Here is a 23,302-nt window from a genome sequence, read left to right on the forward strand (position 1 = left end):
GGAGATAGGCACAAATTAATTCTGTGACCTCTCTTTTAGACTTTACTACTAGTTATACATGCCAAAATAAAAAACATATGAAAGTGCGTCGGAAAAAAAAATCTTACTTGTGTAATTACTCCATCATTGTTTGATAAGGGATTGAAAAATCAATTCCTTGAGTTGGGATAGCAAAGGAACACCACTGTTTTTACAGTGCCAGCTTCGTAGTTTTATGAATTCGTTTATTTTTTATGGGTAATTTGTGGTCATAACCATTAAAATAATCAAAAAATCGAACTAATCACAAATCATATAAATACTACAAACTAGAATAAATCATGTATTTTTGTATTATTTCAAACTCTCCTGTCCAAGAAGCTTCATGCACAAGACAATAGATAATCATGGGCATTTAGCACAATCAAAGTGTGTAGTTAATTTAATTCCTCAAACAATGTTATTTCTGTTTACAAGCTAAACTTTTTCTCATGAAATTTGCCTTAATACATTAGGTACTGGCAGCAACTAAGTGGCTACGTGTGCTACTCAAGATAACGACATCTTTAAACTGGACTAATTTGAAAATGTCAAATTGTTTTGATAATGAGCGTCCTTGGGTTGATCTACAAAATGACGCTACAGCGACTTTACAGTGCCGAATTGTTAAATAAACTCGTTATTTTTGTTTACTTTCTGTACAAAAATTATTCTTGTAGCTTCATGACATTAAGGTTTAACCACTGATGGCAGACGGGTATTCAGACAACGTCTTTCATAGTCAATGGGACTGTGATTTTTCTAATTTTTCATTTTGGGGAGGAATAACCCTCTAAAACCCTTAAAATCTTGAACATGCTGGTGGAATAATAGTAATAATATAATTAGAAAATGTCAACCTTCATTAAGAGAATAAATCTAACGCGTGTTACAAAATGACTCAAAATGATAGAACAGGTCATAGGTAGCAGGCACGGATCGGGAACGGTTGTAAAGGTGCATACTGAATGCTACAACGCTCCCCCAATAGTGCAAAACAACTAATATGTTGTCCGAAGTAAAGGAACCACAGGCGCAGTGCCTAATATGATATTCTGAGCCCATGAGGAGAGGCAGAAGTCATTTCTGTGATGCTGACCGCCTAATGAAAACAAATCACAGGAAATAAACACTAGTCAATGAATGATGTGCAATAACGCAGGCTGAAATATGCTAATGGGAGTATCAAAATATGTCTTAGGGTGAAATTTACAAATGGAAAGATGGAAATGGACGTGAGCGCAGTCTTTCGTGCCATTAGTGGACAAACATACCCAAACATCTGCCACAAACACACATGCTTCCCACTGACCCTGACCCGAATTAGGTTCGCCTCGGGGTGAGATGCAGCCCAGCTTGTGAGACGGGACGGGCCTTCTGGGCACTCATTACCGTCCTAGACCTATCCTCCGGGACAGACGGAGAAGACATGGGGAGAAGTGAGGGAGGAAAAAAAAAAAAAAAAAAAAAAAGAGGAGGGGGAGTAGAGGAAAGTTGCTGGAGGGGAGGAAATGAAAAATAAGGGTTTGTTATGGTGGAGACAAGCTGCGGAGCAATGCATTTCAAAGCAAATATTTCTGGCCTCGCGCTGGGAGAGCGAGGGTGGTGAACGGTGCCCAGGGGGCAGTGAAGCGGCACTCGCCTGATCTGATCTAACCGGAGATTAACCGCGACTCTAATCCTCGCCACAGGCTGCGGCGGAGACGTGACGGGCCACGCTCCACCCTCGACAGAGCAAATGACAGAGCCACATGATCTCGCTCTGATGAGCAAAAAGTCATTAGGCCATGCTGTAAACTTCACAAGACTGCTTACCGTCCCTGCAAGCGACACTTAACCTCGCCCGCTTTGAGACAACAAGTGAGCGCATGCAATGGGGTATTCAGGCGGATTGCACATTTGGGATGTCAACTCAACAGGAAGGGCTCCAAAACAGGGTGTGTGTACACTAGAAGAAAGATATGTAAGAGACGGTTTCTTTTTTCAGAGCTTAGTTGGTAATGTAATAAGCTTTAGAGAAGAAATGCTCATTAAACGTGAAAATATGATACATGTCGAAAGAATGGGCTATGCCATTAACGAATGTTAAGCATTTTGGGTACATTTGGGGCTGGTAAAACTTTTAAAACATTTAATCAGAATTTAAAATGTATATATGGAAACCATGATGGATTTTTGTAAGATTCTTTGATGAATTGAAAGTTCAAAAGAACAGCATTTTTGAAGCACAAATCCTTTTGTTACGTTTGAAATGTCTTTACTTAAAAGTACCAATTTTTAAAGAAAAAATGAATGCTTTTGAATGTTAGTTTAATTAGAGTTTATTTGTAAGGCTGCATTATTATGACAAACAGCATAATTGTTTATCATTGCCTTGAAAATGTAACTGCGATTATTAATAACGATTAACACAATTTACACAAAATGATGTTTATACCATTGTTTTAAGCAACCGCATGTCATGTTTTTATGAAAATAAAACTTAAAACGTATTGCTTTCCCATAGTATTAAGTCTTAAATTTCAAGTGTACACTGGACTGGTTTCTTTTTTAAATTCTTAAATTTAAAAAGATACATAGTATTATAAACGTAAACTAAAACTATAATTAAAACAATGGAAAAAACCCTTAGGATAACCTGAAGGGAAAAAACACATCTTAAGCACTCAGAATAACGATATTGCCTTTTTGAACAATTACGTAATTGTGGCATCCATAATTGTAATTGCGATTAGAATAATTGTGCAGCCCTATTTATTAGGAACAAAACCTCCATCCAATTAAAAGTGGACAACCTGAGTTTGAACCCAATTTGAAACAGACAAATCAGTTTAGCAAATGAGTTGCTAATAGGAATAAGTCACAAAAGTCAACTTGTCACCCAACAAATGACTAGTAGCAAGGTAACTAGATAGACTTTTTTATTAGACCACAGCAGAGCTTTCGCTAGCATACTATGCTAAGTTGGCTCTTTTAATTTATCCTCTTCAAAGCATCAAATTAAAAAAATTAAGAATATTACGACCACTGTATACGGTCTACCTGTTTTTGAAAACAAAAGCACACTTCTGAGAAACTCTGCCTCTCCAAGACATCCCTTTTATAGCTAATCATGTTATAGACCTGTTGTGAATTAACTTAATCAGGCGCTAGATGTTCTCCCAGCTGAATCTTTTCAAGATTTCTTGCTTCTTCAGCCCTTGTTGCCACCGTGCCAACTGTAGCAGGCATTTCGTTTGAAATGAGCTCACTTAGTGCATAAAAATGTACAATCTCTCAGTTTAAACATTTGTCATGTTCTCTATGTTCTATTGTGAATAAAATATAGGCTCATCTGATTTGAAAGTCTTTTAGCTTTTATTATGTAAAAAAAAAAAAAAAAAAAGTTTCAACATTTCCAGAATTCAGGTTGTACTGCTTTAGTCGAATGTGTCAGACAGACTAAGACCAACCTGATTAATAAAATACTGCATTTAAATAATCAATGGTACAAGAGAGGCAGATACAGGCTTCATGACAACTTCCTATCAATAGTCCATTATTTTCTTTTCCTTACAGGCACTTAAGCACACTCCCCTGAAATATCTTAAACCTGGATAGGCTGGTTTGAGCTGGTTTAATCTGGTCTATTCGAACTAGCTGAAAAGCCCCCTAACCTCTTTAAACTAGCAATCACGCAGGAGTAAACCAGCTTAGACCGTTTAAAGATGTTTTCAGCAGGGTCTGCCATTATATAACATCAAGTTCAGGAAAATGAAGAAGATAAAAAATAAAAATCGCAGCCCAAGCACATTAGGATGCCAGGCACGGCACTTGACTGACGACATCCCTGAAAGCGTTCATTTTTCTTCGTCCGTGCGCTGTTAACTGTGGCACACACCTCTCCTCCCCTGCTCTGTCACAAACCTGAAATCAACTTAAAAATATATCACTCCTGCCACGGAGGTGAAGCCGTAATGCTCCGCTCATGTACAAAATACAAACTTACAAACAGCCTAAATGGATAATCCATTCTCGGCGCACCTCTGCCTGAAACCGAGTTAATCTACAAGATCATTTCCACAATGAATACTCAATTTTTCTGCCAGGAAATATGGGATGCGGATTACCTCCGACAGCACAGAGCTGCAATCTTTAAGTCATACACAGTTTTATTTATGCATTTATCAGATAAAAACCCCCACCCAGTTGGAGTCACTGAGCTGCCATACACACACACACACACACACACACACAGGCATATTTGACAAGCCCCATACTGCCATCTACTGGCGAATAAAATGTTATTTTTAACCTAAAAATGCTTCATTTGCAGATAAATTGTGTGGGTGCGAAGACTGCATCAAATCATTATATTAAATATCTTAAATATTGACAGACAGAACGACAGACAGACGGATCGACAAACAGACAGATAGACAGAAAGATAGAAATTTCTAAAGGATTGTGTGGCATCGAAGAACAGAGTAATGGAAAATTACTGCTTCACATATATTACAGTTATTACTGTATTTTTAATCAAATAAATGCAGCCACACGAGTATAAGAGAATTCTTTCAAATACATTTTCAAAATCTTACAAATTTATGATAGTGTATATTTATGAAATACAGATAATAATAATGACCGTCTATTTTTATACACACACACACAACAAGCAAAAAACGTTCCATTCAAGAGTCTTTGGTCTAACCAGCGAATATGTTCTGACTGGCTGTAATAGTGTAGTGTCAGACAGCATTTTCACTTTCAGTGTGGAGACTGACAAATTACTTGATGCTGGAAATGTATTGTGTCGCGCCTGGTTAGGACACGGTGTAAAGCTCAGTTGAATTTGTTCTAGATCATTAAACATGACTTTATGGGGTCTGCTGAGGTACTTTCATACAGAAACGCTGTCTGTTCAGTAACCGACTGACTGCAGGACACCCAACTCTCCACATTTTTAAAGCCTCGCTTCCTCAAACAAACCCAATTCCACCGATTAACCCATTTGCTGGTGCCCTGCGACCCGAATTATGCGTGTCCAATAAGCGGCCTTTCAAAATACGCAAAATTAATGTCCACCAGTTCCAAAATTCAGAAGTGCTGCCCAAAGATAATGAGGCATTTGAAAAAGTGCCATCCGCGGCCATGACTGGGCAGAAATTTTAGAAACGCGAGCGGAAAATCCAAATGTTGCTAGCAGACTGTAATGATTATTAATACTACTGATACGTTCTTGCGGTGAAGCAAAAGAGGAAACAGCAAAATGGATCCGCAGAGAAGGTTGAAAGGGAAAAGACAAAACGCACAGCATGACAATGTATCATGATGCATTCACGTGGGACAGGGGCTGAGGTAACAGCTGCCGTTATCTCATTGACTGCTTCGGCGCCGAACTGGAACACGATGAAAAGATGAATCTTTGCTGCAAAAAACAGCACAAAACGCACAACGAGAGTTCAGCGCAGCAATAAACATTGAAACGTGTATGTGTAAATGTAATTAACCCTGACAAACACTCAAAGACTCATTATACCAGCTGTTAAAGAAACCTCTGCCTACTGTGTACTGTCACAGATATCATTTTTGCTTGAGCTCATTTAGTGGAAGAGACTATGAGACTTACAGAAGGAATCTAACAGGAACCGACTATTGCAAAAAAGCTAAAGATGAGACCGGTGACCACGTGAAAACGAGAAAAGAGTGAGCAAGGCGCAGAAGGCAGATTAGAAATAACAGCAAAAACATTCGTAACAGACCGATTGCAAGGCCGAGACCGAGAGAAACAGTGCTGTTCACGATTAGTTTGGATTCAGTGCAGTAAACACAGTTTAAGAGGAGTTTATAACAGTTAGTCTGCCTATAGCAGCAGGGGCTGAAGTCTCTCTGGCTGAAGCCATAGAAACAAACTCTAAAACAAGACTAACAGCGGTAGACAATTTTGTATGCTGCCAATATTTGGAGTTTCCATTCACGTTCACAAATTTCTCCAGAATCATGCCCGTGAAATCAAATCATTGCTGTGTCAAAGTATGTACACAGAAACAATACCCAGAGGTGATATCACGCACATTACCATAACATCGCTGCGGCTTACATAATTCTACTAAACAACGAAACTTTGTTTGTTTGTTCTTTAATTAGCCTAACATTACATAACTGTTTTATTGCATAATACTTTTTTGAAAAGGTACCATGGTATTTTTATACATTTTTTGGGCTATTTCCATAGTAATGTTTCTTGGCCATCATGTTAATTACACAGAATATTTAGGCATTTTGGATTAATATAGTTTAAAGGTTTGAGGGTGGTAGGTTTTGTTAATATTTTTTCTCTAGGCGTTTTTTAAAAGTCTCTTATGGTCTGCAAGATATACACAATATAATAAAAACACCAGTATTGTGAAATATTAAAAATATAAAAATCGAATATATTCCTGTGAAGTTAAATTTAAATTGCATCACACCTTCAGTCTTCAGTGTCACACTGTCCTTCAGAAATCTAATATGCTGATTTGGGAAAAGATGTAAATAAATTGTCAATGTCTATTAACAGTTTTGCTGCTTAATATTTTTTTGGAAACTGTGATACTTTTGCTGGATTGCAGGATGCAGGATCCTTCGACGAATGTAAAGGTCAAAATAAAGGCATTTATTTTAAACAAATGCTTTGTAAGATCATTAATGCATTTGTCTTTTCTTTTTTACAATTTAATGCATCCTTGCTAAATATATTACTCCTAAAAAACTCCTACTGACACCAAACGTTTAAACAGTTGTGTAAAAAAAAAAACCCTAATAGAAATATTCATATATTACAGTAAATTTTGTAAAGAATTTTGTAAATTTATTGCACACTGGGCTTTTTTTACACCAATCCTAAACATGATAGGAAAAAAAATATTTAAATTTCATTATAAAATTTTTTTAATCAGCTTTAACTTCAGTCTGGAGGTGCATTTAGATGCTGCATTGGTTATAACATGCACTGGCTAAACTAAAAACATACTTCACAAAAGGCACATAAAACAAAAACATTCATTAATGCAGATTTAATAAATATGCAGAGCTGAATCTAATGTTCCTTCTATGGGCTGACTGAGACTGAAAATGGAAGGTCACAGACAAAGCTTATCTCGACTGGGACGGTCTGTTTGTATTGCGCTCTTTAGGTGTTCCACCCTCCTGTTTCAGTCTCTCTAAAGCAAACCTGCACTCCTCCATCAGATAAGACTCAATCCAGCCACCTGAAAGACTTCTGCTCTGTTTGAGGCAGTCAAACACCAGGTAAAAATAGAGTGAAATGATGGAAGTCACCTCAGGTCACTGGCAGGTTTTCATAACGAACAAAAATGAACACTCACAAGGAGGTAAAGAACTGCGGCCAACACAAACTCACCTTTTTAAACTCTAGTAATAAATAAAGCAATTGCCTCGCAGGAAAAACAAGCAAAGGAGTTGTGACTGCTCATTAAAGACTGAATTTACACCTTTCTGCAGCCTGTACGGTTCAAGGATGCTTGCTTTGAATATGAAGGGTGTTTAAATATCCATTAGACGCCATAATTTGTCAGGCACAGCCCTACGGGCTAAAGACAGGGAAATAAAAAAACATGCTGTGATGGGAAGGGTGGGAGAGGGTCACCCAAACACACATTGTCATATGTACACACCCTGTAGCGGAGGAGGAGAATAAATTAACCGTGGGGATACCACAGGCAGTGTCAGAGTCACTGAGTTAATGTATACTTAGAGATGCGATGTACTACACTTGAGGCTGAACGCTTATCATTTAGAATTAGTACTAACTCAACTCTTCTTAATAAATGCATCGAAAGTCATCACAGTCAGTTGTGGAGTCGAAGGTGCTTTTTAGTCTGCACCACAGAGGAGTTAGGGGTAGACAGTATGAACAAAATGTGACAAATTTATCACAGTAACAATGAACAAAGTGTACATATATAATAAGTGCATTTTATATATATATATATAAAATGCACTTATATATATATATATATATATATATATATATATATATATATATATATATATATATATTACAATTAACAACAGCCATAATACTACTACTAATAATAAATTGTTATTTTGTATAATATTTGTAATATATGGTTCTTTCTTTTATTTTATATGAAATACTTTACTTTTATTCTAGTAACTACATCAATAACTACATAATAAAATGTTTTAAAATTATTATGAACGTTGTTATTTGCATTTGAGAAATCTGTAGGTTTTTTTTTTTATAAATAATAAGTTTAATGTTACACATACAGTCACGTAGTATGCATATTCTTATTCCAGTGACTAAAATGCTTTAACATTTCATTTTTAACTTCATTGAGGCACACCAAAAGGCAAGATCACAGATGACATAAATTAGAAATGGCCTCGGGTTGTTGTTGTTTTTCCCCCCCAGATTCCCCATAAAACGGTATAAACAGGATAACAAAATATTTTCTATAATTGTAGTGTATACGGTCATATCACCCCAGCTCTATTTTGGCGGCCCACAAAACAACACCCTACCCTAGTCGATTTTTGGATCCTTCGCAGCCTCAATTTTTGAGCCTCTACAACCCATTACACTTTAATAATGCAACCCTGCCACATTCTCCCTCCCATGACGCACAGCCATCTCACCGGCTACACTTGTGATCTCACGGGCCGTAAAAGCGAATAAACAACTCGCGGTGCTTTGCTCTGCGCTGAAAGCAGACCATTCTCATTCTCACTTCTTTCCAGACTGAGCTTGATGAGGCGTTCCGGCTAGCGCTCTCTGGAGAAGCCCTATAAAAGCTGAGCCCCAAACCTTTGCTCCGATGCAGGTTTCTGTTGAATTACACAGCAATTTACTTCGCCGTTTACTAGCTCGACTATTGACGATGACGTTTTTCTGCCTTAGTTATCACTGACGAGCTGGCAGCTTGTAAACGGAAGCTGTGCCCAGACGGCGCTGTGATAAAATAGAAAAGTTTACACTTGTAGAGGAGTTTAATGTGATTAACTGCAAGGAAGAACGATAAAAGTGCAAATTTCCTGGCGTAATTGAAATAAATGTTGCTTAATTTAGATTTTGTGTGCATAAAACAGCAGTAAATAAAACAATATATCAGAATTTTACAGTTGGTTAAACACTAAAATTTGAATAAAAGCATCCTCTTAGAACTTGTATAATATTTGAATTTGAATAATAGCATCAGTATTTGTAATTGATTGTATATGTGAGACCATTCAAGGGATAGTTCGCTTAACTTTTAATGAAGTTTTGAGAATACTTTTTGTGCCTCACACAATACTTCAAACTAGAGTTTATGGTACGTTAAATACAGGTACATTACACTGCGCATCCATTAAGCTGAACCGAGCCTATAATAAATTACAGTAACAATGCATTTTACTGTAAGTAACACTAATGGCATTGTAACGGCGAAAGAGCAATTAGTTTGATTACTTGTTACCGGAAAAATAAAATTATGGTTAAATCATTCATGTCACATGGACTACTCTAACAATGTCCTTACTATCTTTCTGGGTCTTGAACATGTAGCCCTTGCCTTGCGTTGCCGTCTTTGCAGAGTCAGAAAGCTTTTGGATTTCATAAAAAATGATTTAATTCGTTTCTTAAGGGTTTGAAACTACATGAGGGTGAGTAATTAATGACAGAATTTTCATTTTTGTGTCTGCTTTCCTATTAAGCAGTCATCGAAAATCTACAGTAAGGCACAAATGAGCCGCATCCAAACCATTTTATGCTATCTGAAGAACAGAGCAACAGCAGATTTGCAGTTAAAAATACAGGCTTCCAACACCAATTTCGGTGGTTCAATACTTTTCATGATTAGTAACACGTCTACTTATTCCCCTCCCTACTTTCTACGTGTTTGCGCATAGTGAAAAAGCTGAGAAAGGCAAGGGGGGAATAAAAGGAGAGAAAGAACCCTGCATAATAAAGGTGTTTCTAATCAAATGCCTGCGTACAAAATCAGAGAGCTGTATCAGGTACAATTGAAGGCAGAACGATCTAAACTGCATTTGGGTCACTATCTGGCGGTGAACACATTTATAATGTTCCCAGGAAACGTATTTGTATGTATTCTCTATCTGCACTCCATCAGTACTTAATGTAGCACATCTCAACATCCATGTCACTAAATCATTCGCTTTCTCCACAAAGCGGCTTAAAGTGATTATTTCAATACTTCTTCAGGGAGCCAAAAATATATTCAGCAAAGATTTCATTTCAGAGAAAGTCGACCGGGCGGCATGGGTGATGGGTATTACTTAGTGCGCTGATACAATGAGAAGCAAAATGAAGCTAAATTTGATCTGTGGGTAAAATTCAAATAATCAAACGGTAGAAACAATAATGATAGCAGATGGCCTACTTTACAAACACAAACTCAAAAGGCATTTAGAAAATGAATCTTGTCTGAATAGTGCTAACGGACGATTCAAACAACGGGCACAGCTATATTCCCTCACCTTCATCAAAGTCAGCGTCGTCCTCTGTGTGTTGAGGGAAAGGGAAGCAGTTGGTAATCTCCAGCCTGTCCTCCACCACCAGCCCCAGCAGCACCCCCTGCACCACCTCACTGCCCTGACCTTCCTCCTGGTAATGCTTGATGATCTTCATCACCACCTGAAACACAGAAACACAACCTTAAAGATCTGCTAACACTCACACTTGGCTGAATTCCTGTTTTTCCATGCTCTTCAAAATCTTGTGGCTTGAGTGCTTAAAACTAAACAAATTGCACATATTCAAAAGTACTTATTATTATTTACAGAAAACTTTGAAATTATTAAAAAGCTTTTATTTTTCTTCTGAGAAGCGTCTTATGCTACATATATTTGATCAAAAATACAGTAAAATTTTATCATTGTCAAATATAATAATTAAAATATTGTTACAAATAATAATTGTCAAATGTATACCATTTTCAATTATACTACATTTTTTTACATTTTATTTTGTTCTTCTAATGAATTTCAGCAGCCATTTTGAACTTTTTTTCAAGTTTTCTTTTTTTTGTTTGTTTTTAGAAATTAATTTGTGGTCAGAAATTCACTACTTTTATTCAGCAAAGAGGCATTAAATTGATGAAGTTATCACTTTAATATTTAAAACTTTGCAGGATGTTTACATTCCCATAAAGCTGTGTTAGACACTCCATTAAAAGTCATTTTCAGAAATCTATAATAGGGGCACTTTAAATTAATAAGAATCATTCTAAAAAAAATGAGCACCAATAACAACTGAAAACATCTGAGCACCAAAAAGCATATTTTAATCATTTCTGAAGAATCACATGATGTTGGAGACTGGAGTAATGGCTGTTAAAAATTATGTTTTTTTTAATTAAATAAATGTAACCTTATGGAACATAAGAGACTTTCAAAATCAAAACAAAAACATGACCTTATGTCATCAAACATTTGACTGGTGGTGTGTCTAAATGTGTGTAGATTCTGAATAGGTTGAATAGTCCATCTGAAAGCATGTTCTAGAGCTGTAAATGATAAAGGGTGGACAGTGCAAGGAATTCAAAAGGTGCTGAGAGGACTTTGGTAGCAGGTGGATTTGAGACAAAATAGAGCTTAATCTTTAATCCGTAAACTTTAATACAGATCATAACCATTTGGAATTAGAAATGTCCCCTATAGATAACAGATGAGGACAGATAGAGAATGGGAAAATCCGAGAAGGCACAGGAGTGGGGCAGCGGTAATAACAGTGGATGAAATACCACAGGTGAAGTGTAAAGCGTCCCACACGGCAGCGATAAGCCCAATAGCAGAGCGAAGCTCCACTTTTTTATAGAAAAATCTAATTCATCTTCAGCCGAGCAGAGCAGGGGCTCAAATCTGTCGACAAAGCAGTATCGATCCTTGGGTCCAGGAGGCCTGGCATCTAACACAATAATAGATTTTCAATTGTGACCAACAGCAGGCACAACCGTATTTAAATCCTAACAACAAAAAATGTTTCAAAGGTTTCAAATAAAAATAGGTGAGAGATAAACTGCTAAACGTGTGCACTGTATTCACCGAACCAGTACTGAAAGGTCAGTGGGGCACAAAAGAATAGACATGGTTAACAAGATTTTGGTTCAGAAACCTTTGACATAGGTCCATGCTTAAATCTCCCAATGCTTAACCAGGATTAAGGAACCAATGCGGGGAAAGAAAAAAAAAATCAATACAACACACCATCCATTCATCTTCAAAGCCTGATCCTCATCCAGACCTTGTGCTTGGAAGCAATTTCTATAAGAGCTAAGAAGACACTTATAACCAGAATCTAGAGTTCTCATAGTGGAACCTCCAAAACACCTTCCTGCCTTCCTTCACAAGGTAGGCTCAAAACGCCTTTCACATTCTCATTTATAAACTTTTATGAGAAAATAAAATAGTAAAATAATACAGGGGTAAATTATACATTTTTTCCATTATCTGGATCCCTTTTAAATTCACTTTTACATTTAATTACCCTTAAATTCTACCCGTTTTCTAATCCAAACGCTGACAGAGCCTGCTAGAATGAACAACTATTTTATTAGTGAAAATGACCATATCTTCCAATTTCACTTAGAGAATGTACATAATTATTACAACCTCAAAATCTGACAGCAAATACTCGTGCCCATAATGGCTTAAACGAGAGACAGTGGTATGAATGATTGTAAGCTGGCAGGGGTCTAGAATTCCTGGTTGTCAGTTGATGGCTGTATTGGTGGCTTGCCATCTGATTATCAATAAAACTGACAGTTTCTGAATAAGCGAGCACTTAGGCCATTAGGCAAGACTCCAGCAGGCCGAAGAGCCCATTGTAGCTTTAGTCACATTAAGCCAGGTCTCCTATGCCTTCAGTACTAATCAGGACTCTACAAGACACTACCCACAGCTTATCAACTAGTTGTGAATGTTATGATGTCAAAACAAAACTTTATTAAGGAATATTTTCGTTGGTGCCGACAAAACATTCCCGACTAATTGATAACCTATATGGTAATATTACAAGAAAAAAGACTATGCAAGATATTAACAAAATGTTCTTGAAGATATAAAGAAAAGTAGTCTAGTACTGACCCACTTGAGTAGCAGAGGTTGAAAACTAAGCAGTGAATGAAACTGAACACATTGTGAACAGTTTTTTCTGTATGATTTTATGATAATATCTAAACAATAATACTATTCTGCCAATTTAGTCAGAAAGCCAATAGTGAATACGTTGCTGCAAAATACAGACTCAGTATATTTTAAGTATAACTTTGTCCAAAGACAAATTAGGACCAAAAAAATGAACAATGGCAATGCTATATAATTTGAAAACAAGCCAGCAAATGGATGGATATGCAACCTATCAGTGTTGGTAAACCATAACAAAATTAAACATGAACAACCGCTATCGCTTAAACAGATAGTAATTACGTAGATCTACTTGATACTGGATAATGGTATATAGTGGCACAAAATGTTCTGACAGAACGCAGCAAAGAAACGGCTAAAATGGAAAATAACAGGTTCACACAGCAATGTGTACATCAGGATGTGTCAAGTTTCGACAAAGCCCTTGCTCATTGTCTTGGTGGGACAAGGTGACTGGGAGAGCTACAGAGCAAGTGGCATTCACAGGTCCAAAAGAGAGTGATTTCTAACATAAGCCGAAGTCACCAGGGATCCCGAGTGAGAATGAGGCAGGCATTGAGTGCTAGTCCCTGTAGTCCATCTGTCAAGCACGTTGAAACTCAGACACTGAAAGTCATGAGGAAGAGAAGCAAGACTGTTTGGCAAGGTGCACACCAATCGGCTTTCCTGTACAAAAAAAAAAAAAAAAAGTGGACGTACGACCTCGGGCAGATGGACATCAACTTTTTGTCAACATTTTTGTCAGTGTATGGAAAAGCGCAGAAGCCATATAAAAGCTGCTTTAAAAGATGCTTAAAACTTTAAAGTGACAAAAAACGAGTTATAAAAGGCGATGAAAACAGCTTTCAGTTGGAATGGCGATAGTATCCTGTTGGCACACTGACCCTAGCTAGAAAATGGCACAGCGGGCAATTGTGAGGAATGCTGAAGGACAAATACAAAATCCAGATTCGCTTTACTTCCTGTTGCTTGCCAGAATCTTTTTGCGCGCCCTCTGCACCAACTCAGCCATCAATCTTTTACGCTTGCTGTAGAAGTGCTCCAGGTTTACGGCGAATCAAGTTCTTCTCTCAGCCTGTTAATCTGCACTTCACAGCCCGCCGTCACTGTGCTATCGCCTCGCAGAGGGCCCTCAAGGGCCGTATATAAGCTCCACTCACACTCACCTTCTGTCACCATCTGAATCTGCCAAAAGGTTGTTGAGAGAGTGAATTACTTTGTCTACATCTTTTAAAGCAACCTAAACACATTAGTCATAAAAAGCACCGGAGGAAAGTAACCTGACCTGCCAATACTGTGCAAACTGTGGGTATTTATCCACTGGTATGTTGGGAACCGGCAATTTTGATCGTAACATAGAAGGCATTCAAAGACTAAACCATATGCATTCTTCCATTTCCTTTTAAACAGGAAAAAGACCTTCCTTTTACCAAGAAAAGGCAACTCTGAATCCTTCTCCGTTACATTTAAAAATGCAAAGCCTAAACTATATGTACTCATCCATTTTCTTTTAAATAGGAAAAAAACGAGGTAACTCTGCATTTTTAAATGTAAAGATTTCTGAAGGATCGTATTATACTGAAAACTAGAGTAATAGGCACTGAAAAAACTTTGCCATCAAGAATACATTACATTATAAAATAAATTAAACGGTAATAAAACTGTAATCAAAGAAATAATAATAATAATAATTTTTCATCAAATAAATGCAGCCTTGGCTTTGTGAGCATAAGAAACGTCTTTAAAAAAGAAATAGACTGTGAAACTTGAATCTTAATTGTTTTACAGTTACTATGGTGGCACTAGAATATGGAAAACATTCACTATTAATGAAGTGTTTTTCTTTAAACTCACAATTTGTTGTTTATCAAAAGTGATTGAGGTAACTGTAAGTTTAGTTTTGAGGCAGGTTTAAGGGATCTAAAACATGGTCATACAGAATGAGGCATTAATATGTGCATTATAAGAACAAACAAATAGTCAATATGATACAATAGTAATATGCACGCTAATAAGCATAGTTAATAGTGAGAATTGGTCTCAATTTGATCAGTAGTGTATACATATACAAACAGATATACACACACTACTGTCTACACACATCTACAACTGGATGACGGACAAGGTGTATATTTATATGCGTGTGCATAAACGTACAGTGGTGTCCGAAATTATTAAAATATTATTTCTGTTTTTTTAATGCAAAAATATTAGTGCCTGAGCTATATAGATTTACAATATATATGATGAATATGATATATGTGTGTGTGTGTGTGTATGTATATATGTATGTATGTACATATTTACACACACACACACACATTAATATATATATATATGCCATTCCAGACAGACATAATGATCATGAAATAAGATCTCTGTGTGGAGCACAGTGAGAAAACAATTATTACAATTAATGGCAAAATGGATGTTTGATGCAAACTATTAATTACTGCTGACAAACTACAGCAGAGGATAAAAATCTTAGAACTCTTAAAACTCTTAAAAATCTTATTATCTATAAATAAATATGGAAAAAATATGGCTATAAAACGTGGAACATTCCAAATCCCTGTCTGCTTAGTACTCAGTGGCACCCATTGATGCCTAGTTATTGCTCTTTATTTAGTGCTCTCAAAAGAAAATTGACAACCAATATCACTATTTGAAAAAATGTAAGGTAGTGCTGAAGTGCATGAAGCAAAGAGCGACACAGTTCATTGATTTCAGTGGACCACTGCTGCCCCCTGTTGACCATGTGCCTCACACCTGGATGACAGGCAACATTCTTGCAAAGACTTACATACAGTGAGTAAATACTCATACATATATGTGTGTGTGTGTGTGTGTGTGTGTGTGTGTGTATACATACGCATAAACACATACATACATCCATGCATACATATATACATCCATGCATACATATATACATACATACATACATATATATATATATATATATATATATATATATATATATATATATATATATATATATATATATATATATATATATATATATATATATATATATATATATATATATATATATATATATATATATATATATATATATATATATATATATATATATATATATATATATATATATATATATATATATATATATATATATATATATATATATATATACACACACACATAATATTCATCATATATATAGCAAATCTATACATCTCATACACTAATATTTTTTGCATAAAAAAGAGAAAAAAAAATCTTAGGGGAATCATAAATCACAAATGAGTTACACATCACCCTGCCACTATTCTCATGCATAAGCAGACCTTATTTCACACTGCTTAAAAAGTGCTTAGCTTTTGCCTGAAAGGTCAAAAATAAAGAGTTTCACATAACGGAGAGAGCTGAGAAGATACATATCCCTGGAAGGGATTTGTAGAGCTCTCCGCTTAAGCTGCTTACCCACCCTGAAGCAGTTGCCTCTAATCCACCTGCTTTATACATTTAGCTTATTTGTATTCATCTAAAAACTCTGTGAACAGCAGGTCTACAAAATGGAGCACAGCAACAATGCCTGATGCTCAGGTGGCTGAACCGAAAGGGAAAATACAGCAGATGGTTAATATCAGGGTCTTCCTCTATCCCTTCTTAAGTCGCCGTTTTGCTCACGGGGGAGGATTAACAAGAAAACTAGCATATCAATAACAGCCACATCAGATGCATTTCCAGTGACCTGCATATGCTTTTGCCTTGTGGAATAAAATGTAAAGGGATCTGGTGATTTTACTAAGAGCCCAAAAGAAAAAGAAAAAATAGATAGATTCTGATTATTAAAAACAAGGAAGATGGACAGACTTTAGAGCACTCCAGGGGCTCCAAAGACAGACATCCACTGTCAACTGATATTGTCATTAGTACCCATCATAACCACAATTTGTCACCAAATGACAAACCAAGATTGATGACGGCATCTATTAAAGTTTACATGAACGTGCACAAAGCCTCCTAATTGTTTGTTTCATGGGGATGGGGTTGATTACAGGGGTATGAGAAAGCGACAGCAATAATCAATCATGTTTCAAAAGTTTTTCAGCTTAAAAACATTTAAATTAAATTTTTTGTAACAATATTTTACATCAAACAGACTATTTGTTTCATACTGTAGTTCGTGTATTTTTAAAAATAGCTGTTTGTTACAGAAAAGAGACAAAAACAGCTCCGACATTTGAGGTTGGCATTAATTATTTGAAAGAAGTTCATAAGGCTCCCATTTATTTAATAAAAAAGAAGAAAAAAAAACACATTTTCCTATTTTAATGTATTTTAGATTGTAATATATTATTCTTAAAAAGAGTTATGCCGTTTAATATTTGTATGAAAATTATGATTTTGGGTATTTTCTGATTTATTTGAATAAGAAATTTTCATATTTTATAGTCTGTCTTTCTTGTCACTTTTCATTAAATGAAAAGTATGTAAACGTAAAAGTATTACTCGTACTGACTTTTGAACTGTAATGTATATTTGCTTAAGGTATATTTCAACAACTTTTTACAATACACTTGCATTCAAACGGGATCTAAAAGTCACAAAACTTTTGACAGTTCTTATCTTTTAGGTAAACATAAAAAAGGAGAAAGTGGTACATTATTCTGAACACATCATCCATGCCTGTACACATTTTTCTGCAGCACAGAGCTGGAAAGACAATGAATGATGATGTCTGCATATACTGAGCAATGAACAAAAAGAACAAAACTCTCAGCGATGCATGCATGAGAGACGAAAGAAAAACCTTAGTCAGTAAAATCGCGGGACAGACAAAACCAAACTAACAAACAAAAAACAACAAATAACCTTCAGGAAGCCCAAAATGTTTCCTCAAAAGCATCGTTCCAGCTCAGAATGTGCAAGAAGGCACATGAACCGTCAGCATCTTTAAGTTTGAGCATCAAGACACAGCAGAGAGTGTTCTGGAAAGCCCACGGGCAAAAAAAAATCATTCAAACAGCTCCAACCAACAGGAAACCGGGAGCTTTAGTAAAGCCCCAAAAAAAGGCTGTGGGGCAAGTGGATAGAAAATCAATGAAATCACTGATGACAGCTTTGCTTGAGGCACCTTGATAAAAAAAAAAAAAGCTTTTTTGGGCTATAAACTAAAAAAAGTAGAACACCGAGTGTAACGGTTTTCAAGAAAAATTTATAAATGAATATTTTTGTACATTCACAAAATTTTGCACTCATTCAATTAGCAGCTGGGACCATGACAAGAAAGCTGAGTGAGAAACTTCCATAAGCATCACTGAGTTTAATTAGGTTCAGTAAACCTATTGTGGCCACACAAACAGATTAACTACAAAAACACAGCAAAAAAAAAAAAAAATTGACTTCTGTTCAAGCCCATAAAACTGAAGCAATGATCTACAATCTGATGGAACAACCACTTAACCAATTATATATATATATATATACATATACATTTGTATACATATATATTTACACACACACACACACATATTGTGTGTGTATATTATATATATATATATATATATATATATATATATATATATATATATATATATATATATATATATATATATATAAACAAACAAAACAAGTAGAAATACAAGTAGAAATATACAAAAACATACATGTAATACCAAAACAAAAGTGATTAAGAACAATTATATAGAATTTCCATTAAATTATGCATAAAAACCAAACAGCTGCTTGGTAAATGCTTTATAATAAGACATTGCTGTTTACTTTATAATTATAAAAAAACAGGGTGAGTTTCAACATCACTTTGAAATATCAGGCACAAAAATGTATACTGAGTAACAAGAGTGTAATTCTGCACTTTTGACTAAAGAGAAAGATGTATAAGTTCATTCATTAATGTAAGACACATCCTTTTCAACTTTACAATGGGGACTAATGCAAACATAACCTGTACAGGAGCACAGAGGGATTAGATGGGTCCAACATATGTGTAACCTAGATGCATACAACATAAACAATAGCTGATAAATATGGAAAAATATCCATGTCTGTGTTCACTGATAACAATGTTAAGTCTCTCTGTAGAAATCATAAATACATTTAGTCATTTTACATTTAGTCATTTTGCAGACGCTTTTATCCAAAGCGAAATAAAAAAAAATATATATATATATATATATATATATATATATATATATATATATATATATATATATATATATATATAGCAACTTAAGTTGTTAACACGCATCAACTCATGTTAATCTTTTCCAGCCAAGTGAGCACATGCATAGACTGTAGTTGTTTTATTATCAAGTTACAATTAGTCAGAGGAGCAGACAGGAATTAAACAGTTCTAGTCATGAAACGATTTATATTTACATGAACTCAAGACTTTTATGTTTAAGCGCTCTTTAAAGTTGACATCTCCGCAGATAATTTTAACTTAAAAGTAAACGTTGCTAATGTTCCTGTGGAATTAAATAGGAGAACTACAAATAAACCCCTAAAAGGATAATCATACAAAGGCAAGTTAGTAAAATATTGTAATTTCTAACATCATCAGCATTTATAAATTTTCCACTAATTGCATTTGTAACTAACTAGAAAATTATTATTATTATTATTATTATTATTATTATTATTATTATTATTATTATTATAGGTGTGACACCTGCACAGATGATACTAAGCAACAGAAACGTTCAAACACCTAAGCTCAGCTCCGGTGACTCTGTTAAACGGTGTCTTACCAGTCCTTCGATCTGGATTTTTTTGACGAGAGAATACAGGGTTGTTCCAGCCGGTGTTTCTTTACGGGATGCCATCTTCACGCGCTCCGGTGATACAAAACCGCTAAACCGGTCCCTTCCGTTGAACTTGATAGCGACAAATGAATCGTTCGTTAGAATCGGACCCAGTCAATAAAAGGGTTAAACCGTTCGAAAAAATGAACGCAATTACAAATCAATAGCAATAAAGAACAATATGTGACAAGTGATTTTTTTTATGCGCCACGTTATTGTGTTTTTGAACTGGTAACTTGACAAGAAATGAGCTGTTCAAATGAATCGATTCGAAAGAAAAGAATCGATTCGCGAGCGGACTTCCCTTCACTAAAACGTGCAGCTGTAAAAGTGGAAAGAAGAAACAGTGACTGCAGTGAAGTGTTCCTAGAGTGAGTTAACTATAACACTCTGAAAGCCTTTATCTAATAATAATACATTAAACTTGTATATTTAATAGTAGTTATTATACATTCATTATCTATAATTACTTTTTAGAACTAACGAGATAGCCAACAGCCGTTTGCCGTTTTCTACCCGGTGACCATTTACTGTAACCACTCCAGTACCATGCTGGTATGTTTGAGACTGGCGTGAGCTTCGTTGAACTGTTTTTTGACATATTTACGCAAATCAAGAGCGTCAGTCCTCGCGTGTTCAGATTTATTCATATTCTTTTATTATCTAGCCAAGATAATCTATTTGCTTGAACTGTCTGAGCTTCATGTATCACTAATTCACCATGAAGATAAAACGTCAGAAACACGCAAAGAAAACCGTCAGTTTCTACAAGTACAACTTTTGCTTTAGGGAACCTTTCCAAATATTAATCGATGGGACGTTTTGTCACGCGGCGTTAAAGAATAAAATTCAAATCAAAGAGCAGTTGCCAAAGTATCTCATGGGAGAAGTTCAGCTCTGTACCACAAGGTAACTTAACGCCCTCGCTATTTCTCGTATTTATTGCCAGTGTATGCTTGTGTAACATCGTTTTTGTTTCGTTCTGTGCAGCTGCGCGCTTGACGAGCTTGAAACCCTTGCAAAAGACCTCTACGGAGCAAAACTCATCTTACAGAAATTTCAGATCAGGAAATGCAAGCACACGAAAGATCCAGTTCCTGCATCAGAGTGTTTGTTGTCAATGGTTGGGGAGACAAATCCGCAGCACTACTTCATTGCAACTCAGGTAAGGACTCTATAACTGGTCCAAAAAAATGTAATTTTGTAAAATAAATATAATAAAATGGCATATAATAATCCTTATCACCAGGATCAAGAGTTGACAAAGGCTTTGAAGAAGATTCCTGGGGTTCCTCTGCTCTACATTGTTCTCAACACCATGGTGCTAGACAAGCTCTCGGAGCGAACGCTGAAGCACGTCGAAGCGGTTCAGCGGGGGGAGTTGATGAGTCCATCACAACAGTCAAGCATTCAGACTCTGAAAGAGAAGGAGGGCCTCAGCAAAGACGGTAGTGACAAGAGAGGCAAAAAACGTAAGAGGAAATCCGGCAATCCCAACCCACTTAGCTGCCTGAAGAAAAAGAAGAAACCCATGCCTCAGCAGCCCAAAAAGACAGATGGAGAGAAAAAGAAGCGGAGTAGACATAGGAAGCTACAGCCTGCTGGGGGAGAGGAAGCGGCAGCCAGCTCCAATCCCACAACTGCCTAGAGACGAGCCTCGCTTCTGCCAGAGTACCAATTATTTGTTCCTCAGCGGTTTTTTTATTGTAAAGTTTTTGCTTTTCCCAGACCACACATTTGTGCAAGCAAACAGCTTGTTTTGTCTAATAAACAAGTGTTTCTTTTATTATCAATACCTGTTTTGTGACCATTTACCATTTTGTGACCGTTTCATTATTTAAGGATAGATTAAATTGCATTACGTTAGATATATGCTTTGTGTTTTTATAATGAAAAATGCATGAGGGAGGGAGGGCACAGATAATGATGACTTCAAAAATAATGATGTTATATATATGGTTAACATTGTTTTCGAAATCTTCAAACAGGTAGCACGGGTACCTGTTTGTTGCAATAGCCAACTATTCATTGAATGGGTCAAAATTAACAATTTTTCTTGTATGACAAAAATCATTAGGCTATTATGTAAAGATCATGCTCCATGAAGATATTTAGTTAATTTCCTACCATAATTGTATAGAAACTTAATTTTTGATTAGTAGTAAGTTTTTGCACCCTCGGTTTCCACATTTTCAAATAGTTGTATCTCAGACGAATATTGTCCTATCCTAACAAACCAGACTTCAATAGAAAGATTATTTATTCAACTGATGGAATTCAGTTGAGGAACTCTCAATTTCCAAAAAACATATGTTTTATGGCCCATGGTCACATGTGATTAATAATTATGTAATAATATTTATTATAATGCAATAAGGTTTGATATTATTTAATAATTACGTTTCGAAGTCATAATTTTAGGTATTTTGAGGGCAGATGGGAGGTTAAATGTTTTTTTTACCACAAGAGGGTGGTATAACCTATATCCTATAAGTATGACCTCGTGAAAACTGCATTTGTTAATGTTACATTACATTAATATTGCAACCCAATGCTTTCGCAAGGGAATTTACCACATGCACAGTATGTTTTCATGTAGGTCATTTAATCAAATTGGCTAAACTTTTTGTAGGACACTAGAATTTAAGTCTGGTGATTCATGCATGGCGGAGGTTCTGAAAGAGAACCGAAAGGCTAGACTCTCTTTTCATGGATGAAGAGAACTTGGTCCCATTCTGTCTCTTTGAAAGCCTGTAACGTCAGAGACGTTGTTGGTTTGATCTATTGGGTTTAAATATAGCCTCAATTGTGTCTTCACTATTTTTGTCCCGAGTTGGGATGCATTGCTTATTTGAGCCGGTTGCTTGGGAAACGCAGAGAGGCCGTGACAGCATGCGGCTCCACAGGGCTGCCTGGGTGATTCACAACCATTGACTTCAGACCCACGAGTAGTTTAAGGATCAGCAGTAGCTGATATGAGTTAATACTAAAATCTGCATGGGATCAGAGCTATGACCTGGCAAACGTAATTTGTGGTCTATCCAGTCCACAGAAGTCCACTTGCTATTTACCATCCTGGCACTGCCAAGGACATTCCATAGACTCCATCTGCCTTCACTAGTACTTCCTGCGAAGCCGTAGCAACTCCAGATCAACACGTCATCTATTCAACTGCATTAAACATTTACAAAGCTCGTGGCAAATCAGAAACACTACAGACGAGGCTGACGTCGGTCTCTCTACGTCACTCCCTTGCACATAAACAGACTTATGTCGCACGCAAAATCAGAGTGTGCGCATGTTTATGGCATTGCGGGGGGTGAAGGGAGGGGGTGTTT

The 23,302-nt window shown here is 36.1% G+C and overlaps 2 protein-coding genes across 2 annotated transcripts in view; one reads left to right on the top strand and one right to left on the bottom strand.

Moving 5' to 3' along the window:
- eif3hb (eukaryotic translation initiation factor 3, subunit H, b) overlaps positions 1-20,189 on the bottom strand; it is a 51,769-nt gene extending 31,580 nt beyond the window's left edge. Inside the window, exons 1-2 of the mRNA XM_043218207.1 lie at positions 19,911-20,189; positions 10,507-10,663 (exon numbers count right to left, since the gene is read on the bottom strand). Of these exons, the coding sequence (XP_043074142.1) occupies positions 10,507-10,663; positions 19,911-19,985 (232 nt within the window). The 5' untranslated portion in view covers positions 19,986-20,189. The remainder of the gene's footprint in view (positions 1-10,506; positions 10,664-19,910) is intronic.
- A 299-nt stretch (positions 20,190-20,488) lies between these two features.
- On the top strand, positions 20,489-21,757 carry utp23 (UTP23 small subunit processome component). The gene is made up of 3 exons (XM_043218208.1): positions 20,489-20,873; positions 20,955-21,129; positions 21,214-21,757. The coding sequence occupies exons 1-3, from the start codon at positions 20,686-20,688 to the stop codon at positions 21,610-21,612; spliced, it is 762 nt and encodes a 253-aa protein (XP_043074143.1). The 5' UTR covers positions 20,489-20,685; the 3' UTR covers positions 21,613-21,757.
- The last annotated feature ends 1,545 nt before the right edge of the window (positions 21,758-23,302 follow it).

This window comes from Puntigrus tetrazona, chromosome 19 (assembly GCF_018831695.1).
Source record: "Puntigrus tetrazona isolate hp1 chromosome 19, ASM1883169v1, whole genome shotgun sequence".
Taxonomy (NCBI): domain Eukaryota; kingdom Metazoa; phylum Chordata; class Actinopteri; order Cypriniformes; family Cyprinidae; genus Puntigrus; species Puntigrus tetrazona.